Source organism: Panthera pardus, unplaced genomic scaffold, assembly GCF_024362965.1.
Source record: "Panthera pardus isolate Hobbes unplaced genomic scaffold, ASM2436296v1 HiC_scaffold_17, whole genome shotgun sequence".
NCBI classification, from domain to species: Eukaryota; Metazoa; Chordata; class Mammalia; order Carnivora; family Felidae; genus Panthera; species Panthera pardus.
In genome coordinates this window covers 145,970,275-145,986,114 of record NW_026526732.1, presented here as the reverse complement: position 1 = coordinate 145,986,114, position 15,840 = coordinate 145,970,275, and the positions used below count along the sequence as shown (strand labels likewise).

The window sequence follows — 15,840 nt, the reverse complement described above, 5'->3', positions numbered from 1 at the left end:
TAATTATTGTTCCCTCCCTTTGGGGGGTGGGAGAAAGGCTCATGAGGTTGAGAATCCAATTGGTTCTTAACCTCTCCCTGAAGAGGGGGCATCAGGGCCCCTGAAGTCACCCTCATCTGACAGCCTATTCCTAGAAGATACATCTGTCCATCCCCTACCCACAGGGTGAGCAGGGATCCAGAAGACCATAGAACCATGTCCTGAAGTGACACCCTCCTGGTGGGGGGAGGGGGGGCAGTTCTTGGAAAAGGAGCTACAAGAATCTGGAAGGGAGGAGAACATAATTCTCCCACATCTCCAACTTTTGGGGTCTTAGGATATTCTCCTTGTCCCAGGCTGTCCCCAACATGCTAACCAAGGAGGTGTCCTCGCCCCTGCACTGGGGTGGAACATGTATATACACAGAACCAACCACAAGAGATGGGATACACAGAGCCACCATGGGCACCAGCCCCTAGAGCTGTGTCCAGTCCCTACCCCCATCCCCTGCTTTCCTGGACTACAAGTCCAGGCCTGACCTGGTTCTGCCTCTACCTGGAGAGAGAGAAAGCACAGAGGGAGGTGCCCCCTGAGAAGCCCTCCCTCAAGGCCTCATTCTCTCTTGTCCAGAAAGAATCTCTGAGCCCTGGATCAGGGCCTCTCTCCCAAAAAGGTGACAGAGTGGGGTCTCAATGACACTTCCCTGGGGCCTGGCTAGCTGAAAACCAAATGCAGACAGGCACTCCTGACCTTTCCTCCCCAGGCAGGAGTAAAGGGCATGACAGACAATGGTGGTGGGGAGGGAGGGAGGGGGGAGAACAAACCTCCTTCAAACCCTCTAAAGTCTAAACAAGGCTCTGAGGAAGTGTAGCGAAAATAAGGCCCCAAAACCAGCCCCCTTTGGAGCCAGGCTCTTAGAGCCCTGGTCTGGAACTCGGAACCCCCACCCACTGGGACAGAACCGGACTAGAGCTTAAGCCCCTGCCTCTCAGGGGGCACACGCCCAGGGCGCGCAGCTCTGCTCCCAGTCACCCTCCACAATCCAGCGCAGCCACAGGCACCGCGCGCAGGAGCCGGCCTGGACGCCGGGAGGCCGGGCCCGAGGCCTGCGTGGAGCTGGAGCCGGGCGGGCTCGGAGAGAGCGCGAGCCGGGAGTCCAAAGGGCGGCGGGGCCCGGGACTGGGAGTCCTGGGTACGAGCTCCCCAGTGGCAGGGCCCCCGAACCGTGCGCCCCCAAGACCCCTGCCTCGGCACCCTATACTCGGACGGTGGGACAGACGAAGGCACCGGAGACAATCTCCCGGTTCCCCGACCTCCCCCAACCAACTCGTCCGGGTCGCGGGGGGAGGGGGGTAGGGGTGGGAGGGGTGGGCGGGGCTTCCCGGAGAGCTTTTCCCCCCCTTCCCTCTAAACTTCCCGGCACCCAGATCCGGGGCTCAGGCTCAAGCTGGACAATAGCTCGGGGATCTAGCCCCCCGCGAGTGCCCCCCCAATCCAGAACCAGCCAACCAAACCACCTCTCCCAGTACGGCCTCTTCCCGGCGTCCTCCCGGCTTACCTGGTCCGAGCTCGGGGGGGCGCTCCGGCCGGGCCGCTCCGCCGGGCCCGAAAAAGCTGAGAGGGGGGCCGGGGAAGGGGGGTCTTGGGGAGGGGGCTGGCCGGAATGTGCGGAATGAGCCGGGCCGGAGCGGGAGGCGCCGGGCGCGGAGGAGGGAGCGAGCGGGACGGAAAGTTTGTGTTGAGGAGCCGGGGCGGGGGGTGGGGGCTGCGGGGAAGGAGGGGGCGGGGCGCGCAGGGGGGCGGGCACCGACCGGGAGGGGCGGGGCCGGGCCGCGCGGGGCCGCCCCCAGTCGGCGCTCGGGCTGCCCACCCCATGGCTTCGCGACCTGTGGCTGTTCCCGGCCTTCCCGCGCCTAGGCGCTTCGCTCCCCGCCTGCCAGTGCCACGCTCCCAACTTCTCCCTGCACGCCGGGCCTTACCCCACCTCCCCAGGACCCCACCGCAATTTGGGGCTCGGGGCTGGGCGGGGCCGAGGGCGGAGCTCCCGCCTAGCCGGCTGGACTCCCGTCGGGGTGCCGCGTCACGAGGAGCCCCGGGGGGCCGAAGCGCACGGGCCTCCGGGCTCCCTACCCGCCCCCCCCACCCCCCCCCACGAGTCCGGAGCTGCCGAGGCGGAGCGCCCTCTCCGGCCCGAGAGCCCGCCCCCAATTCCCGGGGCCCCAGACCCCGCCCCGCCCTGGCGACTGCGCCCTCCATGCCCGGACCCGGTTTGTCTGGTTCTCCCCGAGAGGCTTGTTTCTCGAATTTCTCCCTTTCCCCCTCTTCCCGGACCTCCGGGGCCCTCCCTCTCGGCCCGGGGCCCCCGCGGGGGGCGTCTCGACACCACGAGCCCGCCGAGTTTCGGTAGGACCGGCGCTGGGCGCGGGGGAGGGGACGCGGGAGTGCCCCGGGCCTGGGCGGGAGCGGGGTGGGGGTGTGGGGAGGGAGGCCTCCAGCCCGCCCTCCGGACCTCTCCCGCGCTCCGGACCCCTCCCGCCGCCCAATTCTCGGCACGCGCTGAAGAACCACTGCTCGCTGGGCCTGGGACGCGGCTTTATTGGGGACGTGGGTACCCGGTCTTCGTCCCCCATCACCTACCCCCTCCTCGGAACCCGCCCCACTCCGCGGAGCCCTAGTACGATCCCGGAGGGGGTTAAAACAACACTGACTACTGCTCCTGGACAGGAAGTGACTGGGGCGCGGGGCGGGGAAGGGGGGCGGCTGGTGAAGCGGCGCAGGCTAGCTCCGCGACCAGATGTGTGGCTCCCAACTCCAGATGTTCTTCATCTCTGTCGGACCGCCGTCTGAGCTCCTCCCCTGCCTCGGCCTGTGCCAGGCTGGAGAGTGGATGGAGGTCACTCAGAGACAGTGAGGGGTCAGCCCCCGACAAGAGAGGAGTCTTCAGTGGGGGCTTTGGTGAATAGACACTGCAACCCTCCACTGAATCCTTTCCCCCACCCTTGGGGGGCGCTGGGGGCTGCTGGGGTCATTCGCAGGCTAGCTTCCCATCGAAACTGGAGAGGGCGATGGCGAAGGCCTGCAGGGCGCACAGCGGGTACCGGTAGTCTAGGGTGAAGGCGTCTTCGGCCACGCGGCCGAACTGCAGTACAATGTAGTCGGCTGTGGACACAGACAGGGGTGGGGTGGCCCACGACCTCCTGGGTTCCCATTCCTGGCAGATAGCCCCCTCAACACTGGGAACAGTTCCCCTCCCTTGTATTGGAACACCAATCCTCAGCCACCCTCTCAAGTATTCACCCCTCCACCCATCCACCCCTTCTTATCTGGCCCAACCAGTCCCACCTGCCGGTTTACCAGACTTCTGACTGACTGTAAGCCCCTGAGGGCAGGGACCCTGCCTTATCTTCTGCCACCTAGGGCTATGTGTATGACAGGCACTTAAATATAGGAACCTGTCACACTTTCCCAAGCCTAGAATCCTTTTCTTTCCATTGTCTCTGGCCTCATTCCTTCTTCCCATCCCCAGACACCAAGTCCCATCTTAGACTGCCAGGCTCTATCTCTTAACTAGCCCCCTGAATCCTTCCTTATCCAGTGGCTCCACTCAACCCCATCCCATATCTGGTCCAGGTTCCCAACCCTAGTCCCAACACCTCCCCCAGCATCCATAGAGACAGGAAGTTGCTAAAAATACCCCTGATCTCTGCAGACCAGGCTCCACCAGAAATGTGATCTGGAGAGCAGTTTTCCAAGGCCTTGGGACAGGTGACACTGGGGAACCATCCCTAGGATGGAGTGGGGGATGGAGAAGTTGCTCGATGGTAGCCAATCCTGGGAACCTTGGTGTCCCTTGGGAGATATCTTTCCATCCCCAAACTTCCTTAACCCTAGTGGGAACTTCTCCCCCAGGCTTGTAACAGGGACATTTGTACTTAATTGTGTTTTCTGGGCATATCTTTTTTCCCTAATTCCTCCAGGCCAGGCCTTTGACCTTACTTGAGAGAGGACAATAGAGTAGGCATTCAGAAATGCTTGATTAATATTCCCTACCCCTACAAGGCAGCCAACCTGAAGGGTTTAGGAGCTGGGGCTCTGGAGCCAGACCACCTGCGTTAAGCCAGCTCTACCTCTTAATTGCTTTATGACCTTGGGGAAGTTACTTAACCTCTCTGTGCCTCAGTTTTCTCATCTGCCAAATAGCGACAAAAATACCTTCCTCACAGGGTTATTGAAAGATTTAATGATTCAGTATCTGTAAAGTCCAGAGAACAGTGCCTAGCACATGGAAAGCACTGTGCAAGTGTTTTTGAAATAAATTTCGATGGCCAGTGGAACCTCCTGGAGTTGCTGCCTTTGGGGAAGGCGCTGCCCTCTCTGAGCCTCAGCACCATCTTTGACCACATAGAGGTTGCGCTATCAGTGGTTTTCAAACTCCAGCAGATTAATTCTCCCTTCAACACAGTTTTTCTTACCCAGGGTATCCCAGTATCTACCCCAGGCTCTGGTCAATGCTAGAAGGAAGGCCTGGAACAATGAGCCCCAAGACACCTGCTTGGAATATCTGAGGCTCCTGGGAGCATGGTGTCAATGCCCCTGCAGGAGGGAGTAACCTTCCTGGTTGTTCTGGCTCCAGCAATAAAGGACAGCTGGGGGGGGGAGGGGGGGGGAGGGGGGTAGTGAGAGAGTGAGACACACAAGCGTGCACGCAAGAGGGATGGTGGGGAAAGGCCTCAGTGAGGGTTTGGGTTTCTGGAGGTGGTGGCTCGGGCCCTCCGACACTCACGGTCATCGGCGTGAACAATCTGGAAGTTCTTGACGGAGGCTTGTGTGACTCGGCCTTGGAAGTTGAGGGTGTAGGAGCCGCTGTCTTCATTCCAGATGGGGGGCTTGTTGTGCAGCTCGATGAGGCTCTCCAGTGTCTTGTTTTGCCAGCGCACCAGCAACCCATCGCTGGTCTGGGGTGCCAGGGGGAGAATTAGGAAGAGGGCGGTTAGAGGGGGCCGAGGTATCTCGGGACTGAGGGGAAGGGGCCTAGGAACCTGAGCACGCCTTTGCGTGTCTGTGTTAGCGTGCAGCCTGGATATCAACATCCGTTCAGGGGATCCTTGAGAGCACGTTTGGTCTCTGTGGTGTCCTTGCGGGCATGGGCTACATCTGTGGGAACGGGGTTTTGCTGTGGGATGCCAAAGCGGAGGGTTGGAAAATGGAAAGTAGCATCGGGCACACAGAAGGTGCTCTGGGCTGTGGATACCCAAGGGGTCTTAGGAATGGCCACATGCTGGTACCTGATTACAAGGATGAACGAGACATTCTGGGACCCACAAGGAGCTCACAGTTGCGCTTGCTGAGACAGGTAAACAGTTAAAATAAGATGTCCTGGAAGAGAGTTTCTTGAAGGAAGGAATGGTGTCTATATGATAGTGCTCTTGAAATATTTCTTTCCCGAGTTTCCTGAGTCACATTCATGGCTTAGAGTGAGTCCCCTCAAGATCATGTCCTCCCTGAAGCCTTCCTGACCCCATGTCTGATTTAGGTGTCTTAGCTGTGAGTCTCCGTGACACCTTGCTTTTATGGTTTCTCCCACTGTACTCTAATGGACAACATTAGATACTCTAAGGGCGGGTATAATAGTTCGTTAATGTCCCTGTGCCTCAGTTTCCCTCACAACAGAGTATTGTGAGGATTAAATAAGTTAATAGTGCATGGAATGTTATTCAGATCAGTTCCTGGCACAGAGTAAATGCTCAGTGAATATCATGGTTCTGATGGTAACTGTTGTGTTGATTTTGGATCCTCGGTGCCTGGCTTTAATGAATGATCATAGAATGAATGAATTGTGAAGCGAAAAACAGTTACCTAAAGCAGCACGGGGTGGTTCTTACGAAGCCCAAACATGCTCAGGACGCACTGCCTCTGGAGCATTTGTGTGTTTGTTCCAGGCATGGAAGGAGTAACTGTGGGACCCTACATGCCTCGTGCCCCATGGGTTGGCCCGGCCTCTCAATACGGTGTGACTTTCCAGCAGGGAAGGATGCGTGATCAGCTGGTGGCTGTGATTTTTCATTGTAAATGAGTAAAGTGACTTGACTAAGAGCATGGAGCATGCCAGTCCGCCTGTCTGTGAAACCTTGGGCTCACTGACTTGCAGTGCTAAAGCAGCAGAGCAAGGGACTGACACCTAAGGAGGCCACCTCTCCCCAGGACATCTCTCCATCTTACCCTCTCCCTCACACACACATACACACACAAAAACAAGCAACCTTTGCTTTTTAAAATAAAAGTCAAATCATGTCACTCCTGAGAACCCTGCTGTGGCTTCCTGTTTCTCCCAGGGTAGAAACCAGTTGTACAGGTCCAATCTACCCCTCACTCTCACCTCTCACCTCAAACCCACCAGGCACCACTCTGCCTCAGGGCCTTTGCACTGGCTCTTCCCACTGCCTGGATGCTCTTTCCCCAGATATCCACAGGCTTGCTCCCTCACCTCCTTCAGGTCTTTGCTTAAATGTCACCTTCTCAGTGAGGCCTACTCTGACCACTGTATTTAATATGGAACACGCACACACATCTCATCTTTCTTCTCCTGTTTGACGTTTTCTTTTTTTTCCCATACCACTTATCGCCTTCTAACGTACTATACAATTTTTTTGCTTATCACAATTATTGTCTACTGTCTCTTCCACTAGAATGCCGGCTTCATGAGGGCAGATCTTTGTTTTATTCACTGACATCTTCCAGTTTCCTAGAATAATCCTCAGCACTCAATATACATGTGTTGAATGAATATATGAATGGATGATCTGGGGTAAACTGGAAAAAAAGTCCCCATTGCATTTGTTTCTGTGAATTCAATGACGAAACCCCTGAATTAATTCCACAAGTTTCCAGAATGAATTTGTGACACGGGGGTGATGAGTGTGCTCCGGAAGTTGGGTGTGGGCAAGCTGAGCCCCCACCCCCCCAGCTCCCCAGGAGTGGGTCATGGGTGGGTCACATGGGAGTAGGACCCTCAGGGACAGGTGTCAGGAAGGTGCTGGGCTCACATTTCTCGGCCGGATGGGGACCCTCTCGTTCTCCGTATTCATGCCTGGGATGATGACCGTCATGCGCCGGGGACCTCGGAAGCCCAACACGTTGGTTTCCTGGGAGGGACACACCTGTTAGGTCGGCCCCTGCAAAGGGGAGGGTGCTGCCAGGGGGCCCAGGACGAGTTCTCACATAGATCACAGCTGCCAGCTCCTGCCGAAGGCGCCCCACATCAGTGCTGCCTCCTCCGCGGTGCGGGTTCTGCCCGTTGTCAAAGACGGTGAAGCGGTTGCCCAGGAGATTGGACCTGCAAACAGGGTGGAGCTGGGGGCAGGGCTGAGGGGATTCTGTACCCCTCCTCCAAGACCCTTCGTCCCAGCCAGGCAATTCGGAAAGCTTCCTGTGTCAAGGGTATGGGTGTCGTAGGACAGAGCAATTCATGTCCTCTGCCCCACGCTTCCCTCATGAGATCTTTAAAGCTGGATCTGGAAGGACACTGGGCAGCCTTCAGATCTCAAATCCATCTCTTACTGTGTGACCCTAGGCAAACTAAACTCTCTGAGCCTCAACTTCCCCCTCTGTAAAATGGGCATAATAACAGTATTTTCCTCATTTGGTCAATAGAAGGATTAAATGGATTAATATTTGGAAATTAGAACTATGCCTGACACATAGGTGGACTGTATGTGTTTATTAACACATAAATAAAAGAAATAAGGCCTGACTCAGGGATTCACCTTCCCCTTACCTCTCAGATTTGCAGTGAGGATTAGAGGAGATATATGGGGAGACACAGCACAGGGTAGGTGCCAGATATTTGTTTATTCATTCACTTAGTAAATGTTTATTGAGTAGCTACTATGTGCCAGGTGCTAGGAATTCAACCATGAACAAGACAGGCATGGACATTGCCCTCATGGACCTTATGACCTATTCCAAGTGAGGTACAGGGTCGAGTAGCATGGGCATCACCTGGGTGCTTATTAGAAATGAAGAGGGGCACCTGGGTGGCTCAGTCGGTTAAGCATCCAACTCTTGATCTCAGGGTTCTTGCAACTGAGCTTCACATCGGGCTCTGCTGACAGCGCAGAGGCTGCTTGAAATGCTCTCTGTCCCCCCGCCACTTGCCCTCTCTTTCTCTCACAAAATAAATAAATAAACGTAAAAAAAAAAAAAGTGAAGAATCTACATTAAAAAAAAGGGGGGGGGGCGCCTGGGTGGCTCAGTTGGTTGAGTGTCCGACTTCGGCTCAGGTCATGATCTCGCGGTTTGTGGGTTCGAGCCCCGCGTCGGGCTCCGTGCTGACGGCTTGGAGCCTGGAGCCTGCTTCCGATTCTGTGTCTCCCTCTCTCTCTGCCCCAACCCACTCGCATTCTGTCTCTGTCTCTCTCAGAAAGAAAAAGTGAAGAATCTTGCCCCAAACCCAGACCCACTGAGCCATTTTAACAACACTTCCAAGTGATCTGTACTCATTTAAAGTGTGGGAACCCCTGGGTCAGGGGACGTTTCCAGAGTGTCCAGTGTGGTGGACACTGCCGGGCACAGGGAGACCAAAGTGACCCGCCATGGCGTTCTTGCGGTCCTGGGCCTCCCAGCCCTACCTCAGCTTCCCAATGAAATTCTCCCCTCCTCGAGACAGATTGGTAGGGTCGCTGGAGATGAGGTAATTGGCCGTCTTGCTACGTTTCCGCTTCCTGCCAGCCAAGAGGAACACCTGGGGACAGGGGGAGACAGGTGACAGAGGATGGGAGGCGAAGATGGGTGAAGGAAAGAGAAGGGTGGGGGGAGAGAGAAGGCCTATTTGTCCTGTATCCACCACTCCCCCCACCCCCCAATTTGGCTCTAGCTCCACCCTCAGCCTGGGTCCTGCCCCCTGCCCTCTCTCTCCCCTGCCCCCTCTCCCCTACCCACCTTCTTCTCTGTGTCCAGGTGCAGGAAGTAGGAGGGATACAGGCCCCGATCCATGCCCTTCTTGTCCCGGGTCAGCTTGCAGCGAACTGTCCGGCCCTGAGGGGCAGGCCGAAGCACAAACTCCCGGGGTTCATCCACTTCCACCGGTGGAGATGGGGCTCTCTCCTCCTTCTGGGTGGGGGCACAGCATGTATCAGCCTACAGCACTAGCTCCTCTGCCCTCAGCAGGTCCCCGGAGCTGGGACACAGGCAGGGTGGGCCGGACAACTCACCGCTTTCTGTGTGGGAAGAGAACGGACGGGCCAGCTACAGTGGGCTGGGCCCCTCACACTTCCCCAGCGGCTCAGCAGCCCACGTTAGGAGGCTCTGGGGAGCTTGGCACTTTCTTTTTTGCTTAGCTTGTGGTTAAGAGCCTGGCTCTGGAACCAGACAGCTTGGATTCAAATCCTGATTCCACCACTAACTCTTTACCCAGTTTCCTTTTTAATTTGTTTTTAATGTTTATTTTTGAGAGAGAGAGAGAGAGAGTGTGTGAGCAGGGGAGGGGCAGAGAGAGGGAAACACAGAATCCAGAGCAGGCTCCAGGCTCTGAGCTGTCAGCACGGAGCCCGCTGCAGGGCTCGAACTCACGAACTGCGAGATCACGACCTGAGCCAAAGTTGGACGCTTAACCAACTGAGCCGCTCAGGCGCCCCAACTCTTTACCCAGTTTAACTGTGACTCAGTGTTTTCATCTGAGAAATGCATCAGTTGGGGCTGGACACCCGGGACAGACCTTACTTAATTGATATATTAAACAAACACTCCTATAAAGCCTACCAATGTGCCAGGCATAGTTCTAAGGATCTTCCAAATGTTACATGGTTTAATTCCCTTCTCAGTAACTACTGAAGTAGTTGTCCAATTTTACTGATGAAGGAGCTGAGGCTCAAAGAGGCTAAGCAACTTGCCCAAGTTCATATAGCTAGTAAGAAGTGTAACTAGGCTTTAAATGCTGTGCAGCCTCCTGTTAGAGCCAGGGCCTTGGAAAGACCTTCCTTCAGTGGACACGATGTCAAGGGGTGAACTGAGGTGAGGCCGAAGGTATGAATTGCTGTGTTCTAAGCACATAGTGTTACCACAGTATTAGCTACTGCTATTATTATAGTGTGTAGTAAATACTCAGTGAATGTGGTAGCCAACCTCCAAGACGAGCCCCAGTGGTCCTTGCCTCCTGGTATTTACACCCTTGTGTAGTCCCCTTCCACACTGTATCAGGGTCGGTGTTTCTGACCGATGGAATATAGCAGAAGTGATGGGTCACTTCTAAGTGATTAGTCTAAGGCTAGGTCATGAAAGATATTGTGCCTTCTCCTTGCTGTCTCTCTTGGGCCACTCTTTTTTTTTTTTAATTTTTTATTTTTTTTAACGTTTATTTATTTTTGAGACAGGGAGAGACAGAGCATGAACAGGGGAGGGTCAGAGAGAGGGAGACACAGAATCTGAAGCAGGCTCCAGGCTCTGAGCTGTCAGCCCAGAGCCCGACGCGGGGCTCGAACTCACGGACCGAGAGATCATGGCCTGAGCCGAAGTCGGCCGCTTAACCGGCTGAGCCACCCAGGCGCCCCTCTCGGGCCACTCTTGAGCCCTGAGAGAAGTTGGCTGCCATTGTCATGAGAACAGTCAGGCAGCCCTATGGAGAGGGCCCCAGCCAACAATCATGACAGTGAACCATTCTAGAAGTGGATTCTTTATTTCCAGTCAAGCTTTCAGAGTGACTGCAGACCCAGCTGACATCTTGACTGCAATCTCATGAGACCCCCGAGCCAGAAGTACGTGCCTCGCTAAGCCACTCCTACATTCCTGACTTACAGGAATGAAGAAAATAAATGTTTGTTGTTTTGAGGCACTAAGTTTTGGGGTGGTTTGCTACACAGCAATACAAAGGTAAGACAATGAATGAATAAATAAGCTTATTTTGCTCAGGGAAAAACTCCTCAGAGCAGTTTGGTTGCATTACAACGTAGGCTGGCCTGGCCTGGCCTGGCGACCCTGCAGCTGCCCTTCTGCTTCTCACAAGCCTGGTGCCGTCTGCCCTCATGTGCTATCCCTCACAAGAGCGGGGGGCAAGGGACTGCCAGCCCGGGTGTGTGCTACGTGAGAGTCACTGGGAATCCCCGATACGCTGTGGTTGGCTGTTTTTGCTGAGGGCAGGTTGGGACTGTGTGTGAGGTGAGGCTGGTGGCAGCGAGCAGGCCCTTAGCCTGCGGACCCTTGAACATCTTCTCCACTCCGGGCTGCTCCAGAAGAAACTTTGGAAACACAAGACTATGTTTGGAATGTGATGTGGAGAAAGCCAGAACTTATTCAAACATCTCCACAGCTGTCAATTTCTAGAGCCTACTGTACTGAAGGCTGTGCCGCGGTTATATTCCCCGTGGGAGATAATAAACTGGCCTTGCAGTCTATATATCGGTACCTGGTGATGTGGGCCCATGTGAATCAGGTCCCCCAAGACCCGACCGCTCTTGAACAGACTCATAAGCCCACATGGCCAAGCCCCCAGCCCTGCCCTCATGGTGATCTCTCTGCTTGTGGAAACCAATTTCTCAAAGACTTCCATCGCTTTCTTTCTCCAACTGGCCCTCTCTCTCCTGCTTGGTCCCGCCTGTGCATGTCGGTACCTGAGTCCTATTTGTGAGGAAGAGGAATATTCAAACTGTTAACAACCTGTTCTGCTCATGGAGAATGCCCCGTCAGAACGTCAGAACGGATGCTGGTGGGCCTGGGGGAGGGCGCAGGAGGCCTCTGTCAGCCACTGTTAACCCTTCAGTTGCTGGAAGGGTGGGTGGTCCGAGGTGGGGTAGCAGAAAGCACTTGGAGAACTTAGAGCAGTAGCATGCAAATATTCTTACAACTCCTACAGCCAGCCAGTGCGCCCACGGGTGAGTACACGTGTCCCTGTCTGCCTGTGAGTTCTACCTCCCGGGTACAGAAAATGAGTGTCTCAGGGAACCTGGGGGGGCTCGGTTGGTTGTGTCCAACTTCAGTTTGGGTCACGATCTCACGGTTTGTGAGTTCAAGCCCTGCATCGGGCTCTGTGCTGACAGTTTGGAGCCTGGAACCTGCCTCAGATTCTATGTTTTCCTCTCTCTCTGCCCTTCCCCTGCTCGTGCTCTCTCTCTCTCTCAAAAATAAAATAAAACATTTAAAAAAATTAAAAAGAAAAAGAAAATGGGGTCTCTTCATATTGGGGCCGTGTGAGCCTCTCTGACCATGTCTGATGTTAGGCTGCGGAGGGGAGGGCTTAGAGCCCAAATAACATCAGGCCCCCAGGGCACCAATCCCAGCATGGTGACCCCACAACAGCCTTTTCTTTTCTCACAAGTCTGGTGCCCTTTGTCCTCCTAGCCTGTCATCAGAGAGGGAGTCACGATTCTAACCCCAAGTGACTTCATGGCCCCAGCCCCCCAGCGAGGTTCCACACTCCAGTCCCCCAAACCCAGGCCCCTGCCACTGCTCCCTGAGGACATCAGTCCCCTTCCCCTCTGGGCCCCAACCTTTTTGCCTTTTCCTTTCGCTTTGCCCTTCTGATTGCTGTTCTTTGTCACTTCTTCCTCCTCTTCCTCTTCCTCCTTCCTCTCCTCTTCTGAGCCTTTGGGAGTGCCTGGGCGTGGAGTGGGAACCAGCCTGTTAACCCCTTACCCTGCAGAGCACTTCATGGTTTGCAAAGTACATCTAACACCCATGTCTCACTTGGACCCTCCCCACAACCACAAGAGAATCATCCCACATTACTATTATAGGGGCCCCAGAAAGGCTACAATACCTGCCTTAATAGTCACAGCTATTAACGTGGGCAGGTCAAGGTGCCCCCCAAGTCTTCTGACTCCAGGACCCCCAGGACTGCCTCTAGATGTCCTGATACCGGAGGCCACTGCCACCCACCTTTCTTCTTCCGAGCTTTCTCAGCGGGGCCATCTTCCCCCACCAGAAACATGGCTGCTGGGCTCTTCTTTGTCACTCTGGTCGGGCTCATTGAGGTGTCCTTGTCAGCCTCCCCAGACCCTGTGTGTGTGGATGTGAAGGAGTCACCCTCCACCACACCCGGAGTCCCCTGTTCCTCCAGAGGCTAGTCTCACCTTTCTTCTTTGTCTTTCTCATCTTGGTCCCCTCCCCCGCTGGTACCTCCTTCTTCTTCATTCGAAGAGGTTTGGATGGGGGGACAGGGCTTCCCAGGTCCCCTGGAAATGGAGGTAGGGGTTAGACAAAGAAGAGCCTGTTGGGGCTGAAGGCCACCTTCCAACCCACTCCTCATGGCCTGACAAGGGCCCAGAGTCTGTCTTCCGCTCATCAAGTTTTAATCCCGAGTCCATAAAGGCCTGGACAAACACCAGGAGCTTAATAGGTGTTACAGAATACATGGATACATGAATGATGAATGAATGAATGAATGAATGAATGAATGAAACCCAGCTCCCATGCCATCCCCAGAAAACCCCCTCTGGCAGGTGATACAGAGAGCACTCTCTCCCTCTCCCACAGGGGCCCAAGGTGCCAGCTACCTGTCCACCTTTAAACCAGACTGGGGTACCTGTAGGGTGAGGTGCCCAGGCCAGAGAGCCATCACAGCATTTATTCATTGACTGATTTTTACAGTAATCACTTTGATGCTTTTATGGAAATTATAACAATAATTCATATTGAGTTTTTTAAAAAGCTGAAAAATCACAACGAAAACTAAAATCCTCTGCCCTCCCTGGCTCACAGAGCCCTCAGGCAGGCTATGCACTTAAGGACCATCAGGGATGACACCACCAGGGAGAGAAACTCTCGTGTCCAGGCGCTGGGTAACTTCTTGATGTGTGAGCTCTGGCATATCGACGAGGCCCCCAAGCCGCTGAAGGACAGGGCTAGTTTTACACGTCTGTGTGCTCCCTTCTTACCCTCAACACTCACCCTTCTGACCCTGGGCCTTGGCCCTCCTCTCCTTGATGCCTGTGGAAGTCTTCTCTTTAGGAGGCTTCTTGGGAGGCAGAGGGATTTTCTCTTTCTTTTCCTCCTCCTCCTCTTCCTCTTCCTCTTCATGGTCTTCCTCTTCTTCCTCCTCATCCTCTGTAGGCAGAAACTCCTCATAATGGGGGCTGGGATGTGTCCCATTAGCTGGGGGCTCAGTACCCTCCAGATTGCTGGGAAATGAGAGCCAGAGGCGGGAGGCTCTCCTGGAACAGGAGGGAATGACCTCAGGCTGCTTGGGGGAGTGAGCTGGAGTTGGGGGGAATGCTAGGGGCTAGGCAATCCTGTTGGGGGGGGGGGGAATGCCCTTGTCTGTAGCACCTTCCCCTCTCTCTCTCTCTGGGACTCTCACCTCCTCACACATTCCTGCCTCTCTTCCAGTTTGGCCCTTCTCTGCCCCCATGACCGCACCTGGGCTGTTTCTTGCTGTTTCTCCTACTTCGTTGCTCCCTGTCCTTGTCTGTTTCTGACCTCCAGCCAGACGCATCTGGGCTACCTCTGGCCCCTAGCTGTAGTTGAAGACAAAACTCTCAACCCCTCCGTGCCTCAGTTTCCCCACCCGGAAATAAAGGGTTTTCTTTGTTTTGTTTTCTGGCTCAAAGAGAAGGCCAGAGAAGGGGAGGCTGTTTTCCCGAGTTTTCCGCCTCTCTGTCGCTGTTCTTGTCCAGCCACCTGGCTCCTTCTCTCCAGCGCCCCCCTCCCAACCTTCCCGCCGGCCTCTCACCGTCTACTGCGTCCGGGGCTCGCGCTACCAGGAAGGTTTCCCGCGGGTCGCGTTTGGCCTCGGGGTCTCTGAGGAACTTGGTGTAGACGGTCTGCGGCGTCCGGGCCCCGGGCGGCTGCGGGGCGGGCTCCTCCCGCGGCTTCCCCCTCCGCCCGGCTGAGCCGAGAGGCCGGGGTCAGGCAGGGCCAGACCCCCTCCTCCGACGGCGCCCGAGCCCTGGCCGCTGCCCCCTCCGGCTCCTCGCCGTGGGGATCTCCCCCGGCTTTCATTCATCCCCCGCCCCCGGCCCCCACGCACTTCTACTCCGGCCGGCTCCCACCCCTCCATTTCCCTTCTTCTGCACCCCCTCGAGAATCCAGGACCGGCCGCAGCCCTCCCGCGTCCCTCACCCTTGGGGGCACCCCCGGGCTCGGCCCCCCGCCCGCCTCCAGGTTTCCTCCGGGGCTTGGATCCCACGGGGCAGGGGGACTCAGGGGCTTCCGTCCTTTTCTTCCTCAACTTCTGCCCCTTGGCGGGTCGCTGCTGAGTGGGGGTCAGGAGGAGGGAGAGGAAAGAAAGGGGGGGGGGGGTCTGAGGGCTGACCATGACCCTCTAATCTCTTGAGCCGCCAGAAATAACCGCGGATTATCGGGAGGGGAACAGCAGCCTCCTTCTTGGGGTGGGGAACCATGACCCCTCCCGTGCACCATGGCCACCCCCAAAGGCCCCAAGGCCCAATTCCTCCCCTGGACATCCCATGCCCCCAAACATCCCTTTCCTCGAAGTCACACACACACACACACACACACACACACACACACACCCCTGCAGGAAAGCAACCTCCAGACGCTGCCCCAAAGGGAATGCGTCTCACTCCCAGATCCGCTACCCTGAGGAGGTTTACATGCAGTTGAGGCGAGGGGGAGCTCTCCCTGCCTCCTTTCCAAGCAGGGGCGACATACCTGCTTGGGGCGCTGCTGGATATCCGAGCCTTCCTCCTCATGTCCGCTGAGGGTAGCAAAGGAATCAGACTGTCTTCCTCCCCTTTTCCTGCCCTTCCCCAGCCCCTCCACCTGGGCCCCCCAGGGTTCAGGTAGGTTGAGGTGTGGGGGACACTTCCGGACCTGTCCGAGGCCCACACCTCTCGGAGGGTGTCGTCCTGCAGCGGCATGGTGCATTCGCCTATCCACACCCCCTTCTCTGGCCACCGTGCAGCTCTAGGAGCC

General features: G+C 56.0%; 2 protein-coding genes across 6 annotated transcripts in view; both read right to left on the bottom strand.

Moving 5' to 3' along the window:
• TEAD3 (TEA domain transcription factor 3) overlaps positions 1-2,609 on the bottom strand; it is a 24,889-nt gene extending 22,280 nt beyond the window's left edge. Inside the window, exons 1-2 of the mRNA XM_053905335.1 lie at positions 2,133-2,609; positions 1,538-1,892 (exon numbers count right to left, since the gene is read on the bottom strand). Coding sequence (XP_053761310.1) covers positions 1,538-1,892; positions 2,133-2,609 — 832 coding nt within the window. The remainder of the gene's footprint in view (positions 1-1,537; positions 1,893-2,132) is intronic.
• On the bottom strand, positions 2,555-15,840 carry TULP1 (TUB like protein 1). 5 transcript variants are annotated; one of them, XM_053905098.1, is made up of 14 exons: positions 15,739-15,840; positions 15,577-15,622; positions 15,025-15,157; positions 14,636-14,791; positions 13,855-14,010; positions 13,038-13,139; positions 12,844-12,963; positions 12,456-12,562; positions 8,917-9,087; positions 8,607-8,719; positions 7,198-7,312; positions 7,023-7,121; positions 4,763-4,934; positions 2,555-3,138 (listed from the first exon to the last, which is right to left on the bottom strand). In XM_053905098.1, the coding sequence occupies exons 1-14, from the start codon at positions 15,783-15,785 to the stop codon at positions 3,005-3,007; spliced, it is 1,671 nt and encodes a 556-aa protein (XP_053761073.1). In that variant the 5' UTR covers positions 15,786-15,840; the 3' UTR covers positions 2,555-3,004. The 5 variants fall into 5 exon arrangements, with proteins under 5 accessions (XP_053761073.1, XP_053761074.1, XP_053761077.1 ...); XM_053905099.1 differs by having other exon boundaries at positions 15,025-15,154; XM_053905102.1 differs by lacking the exon at positions 14,636-14,791.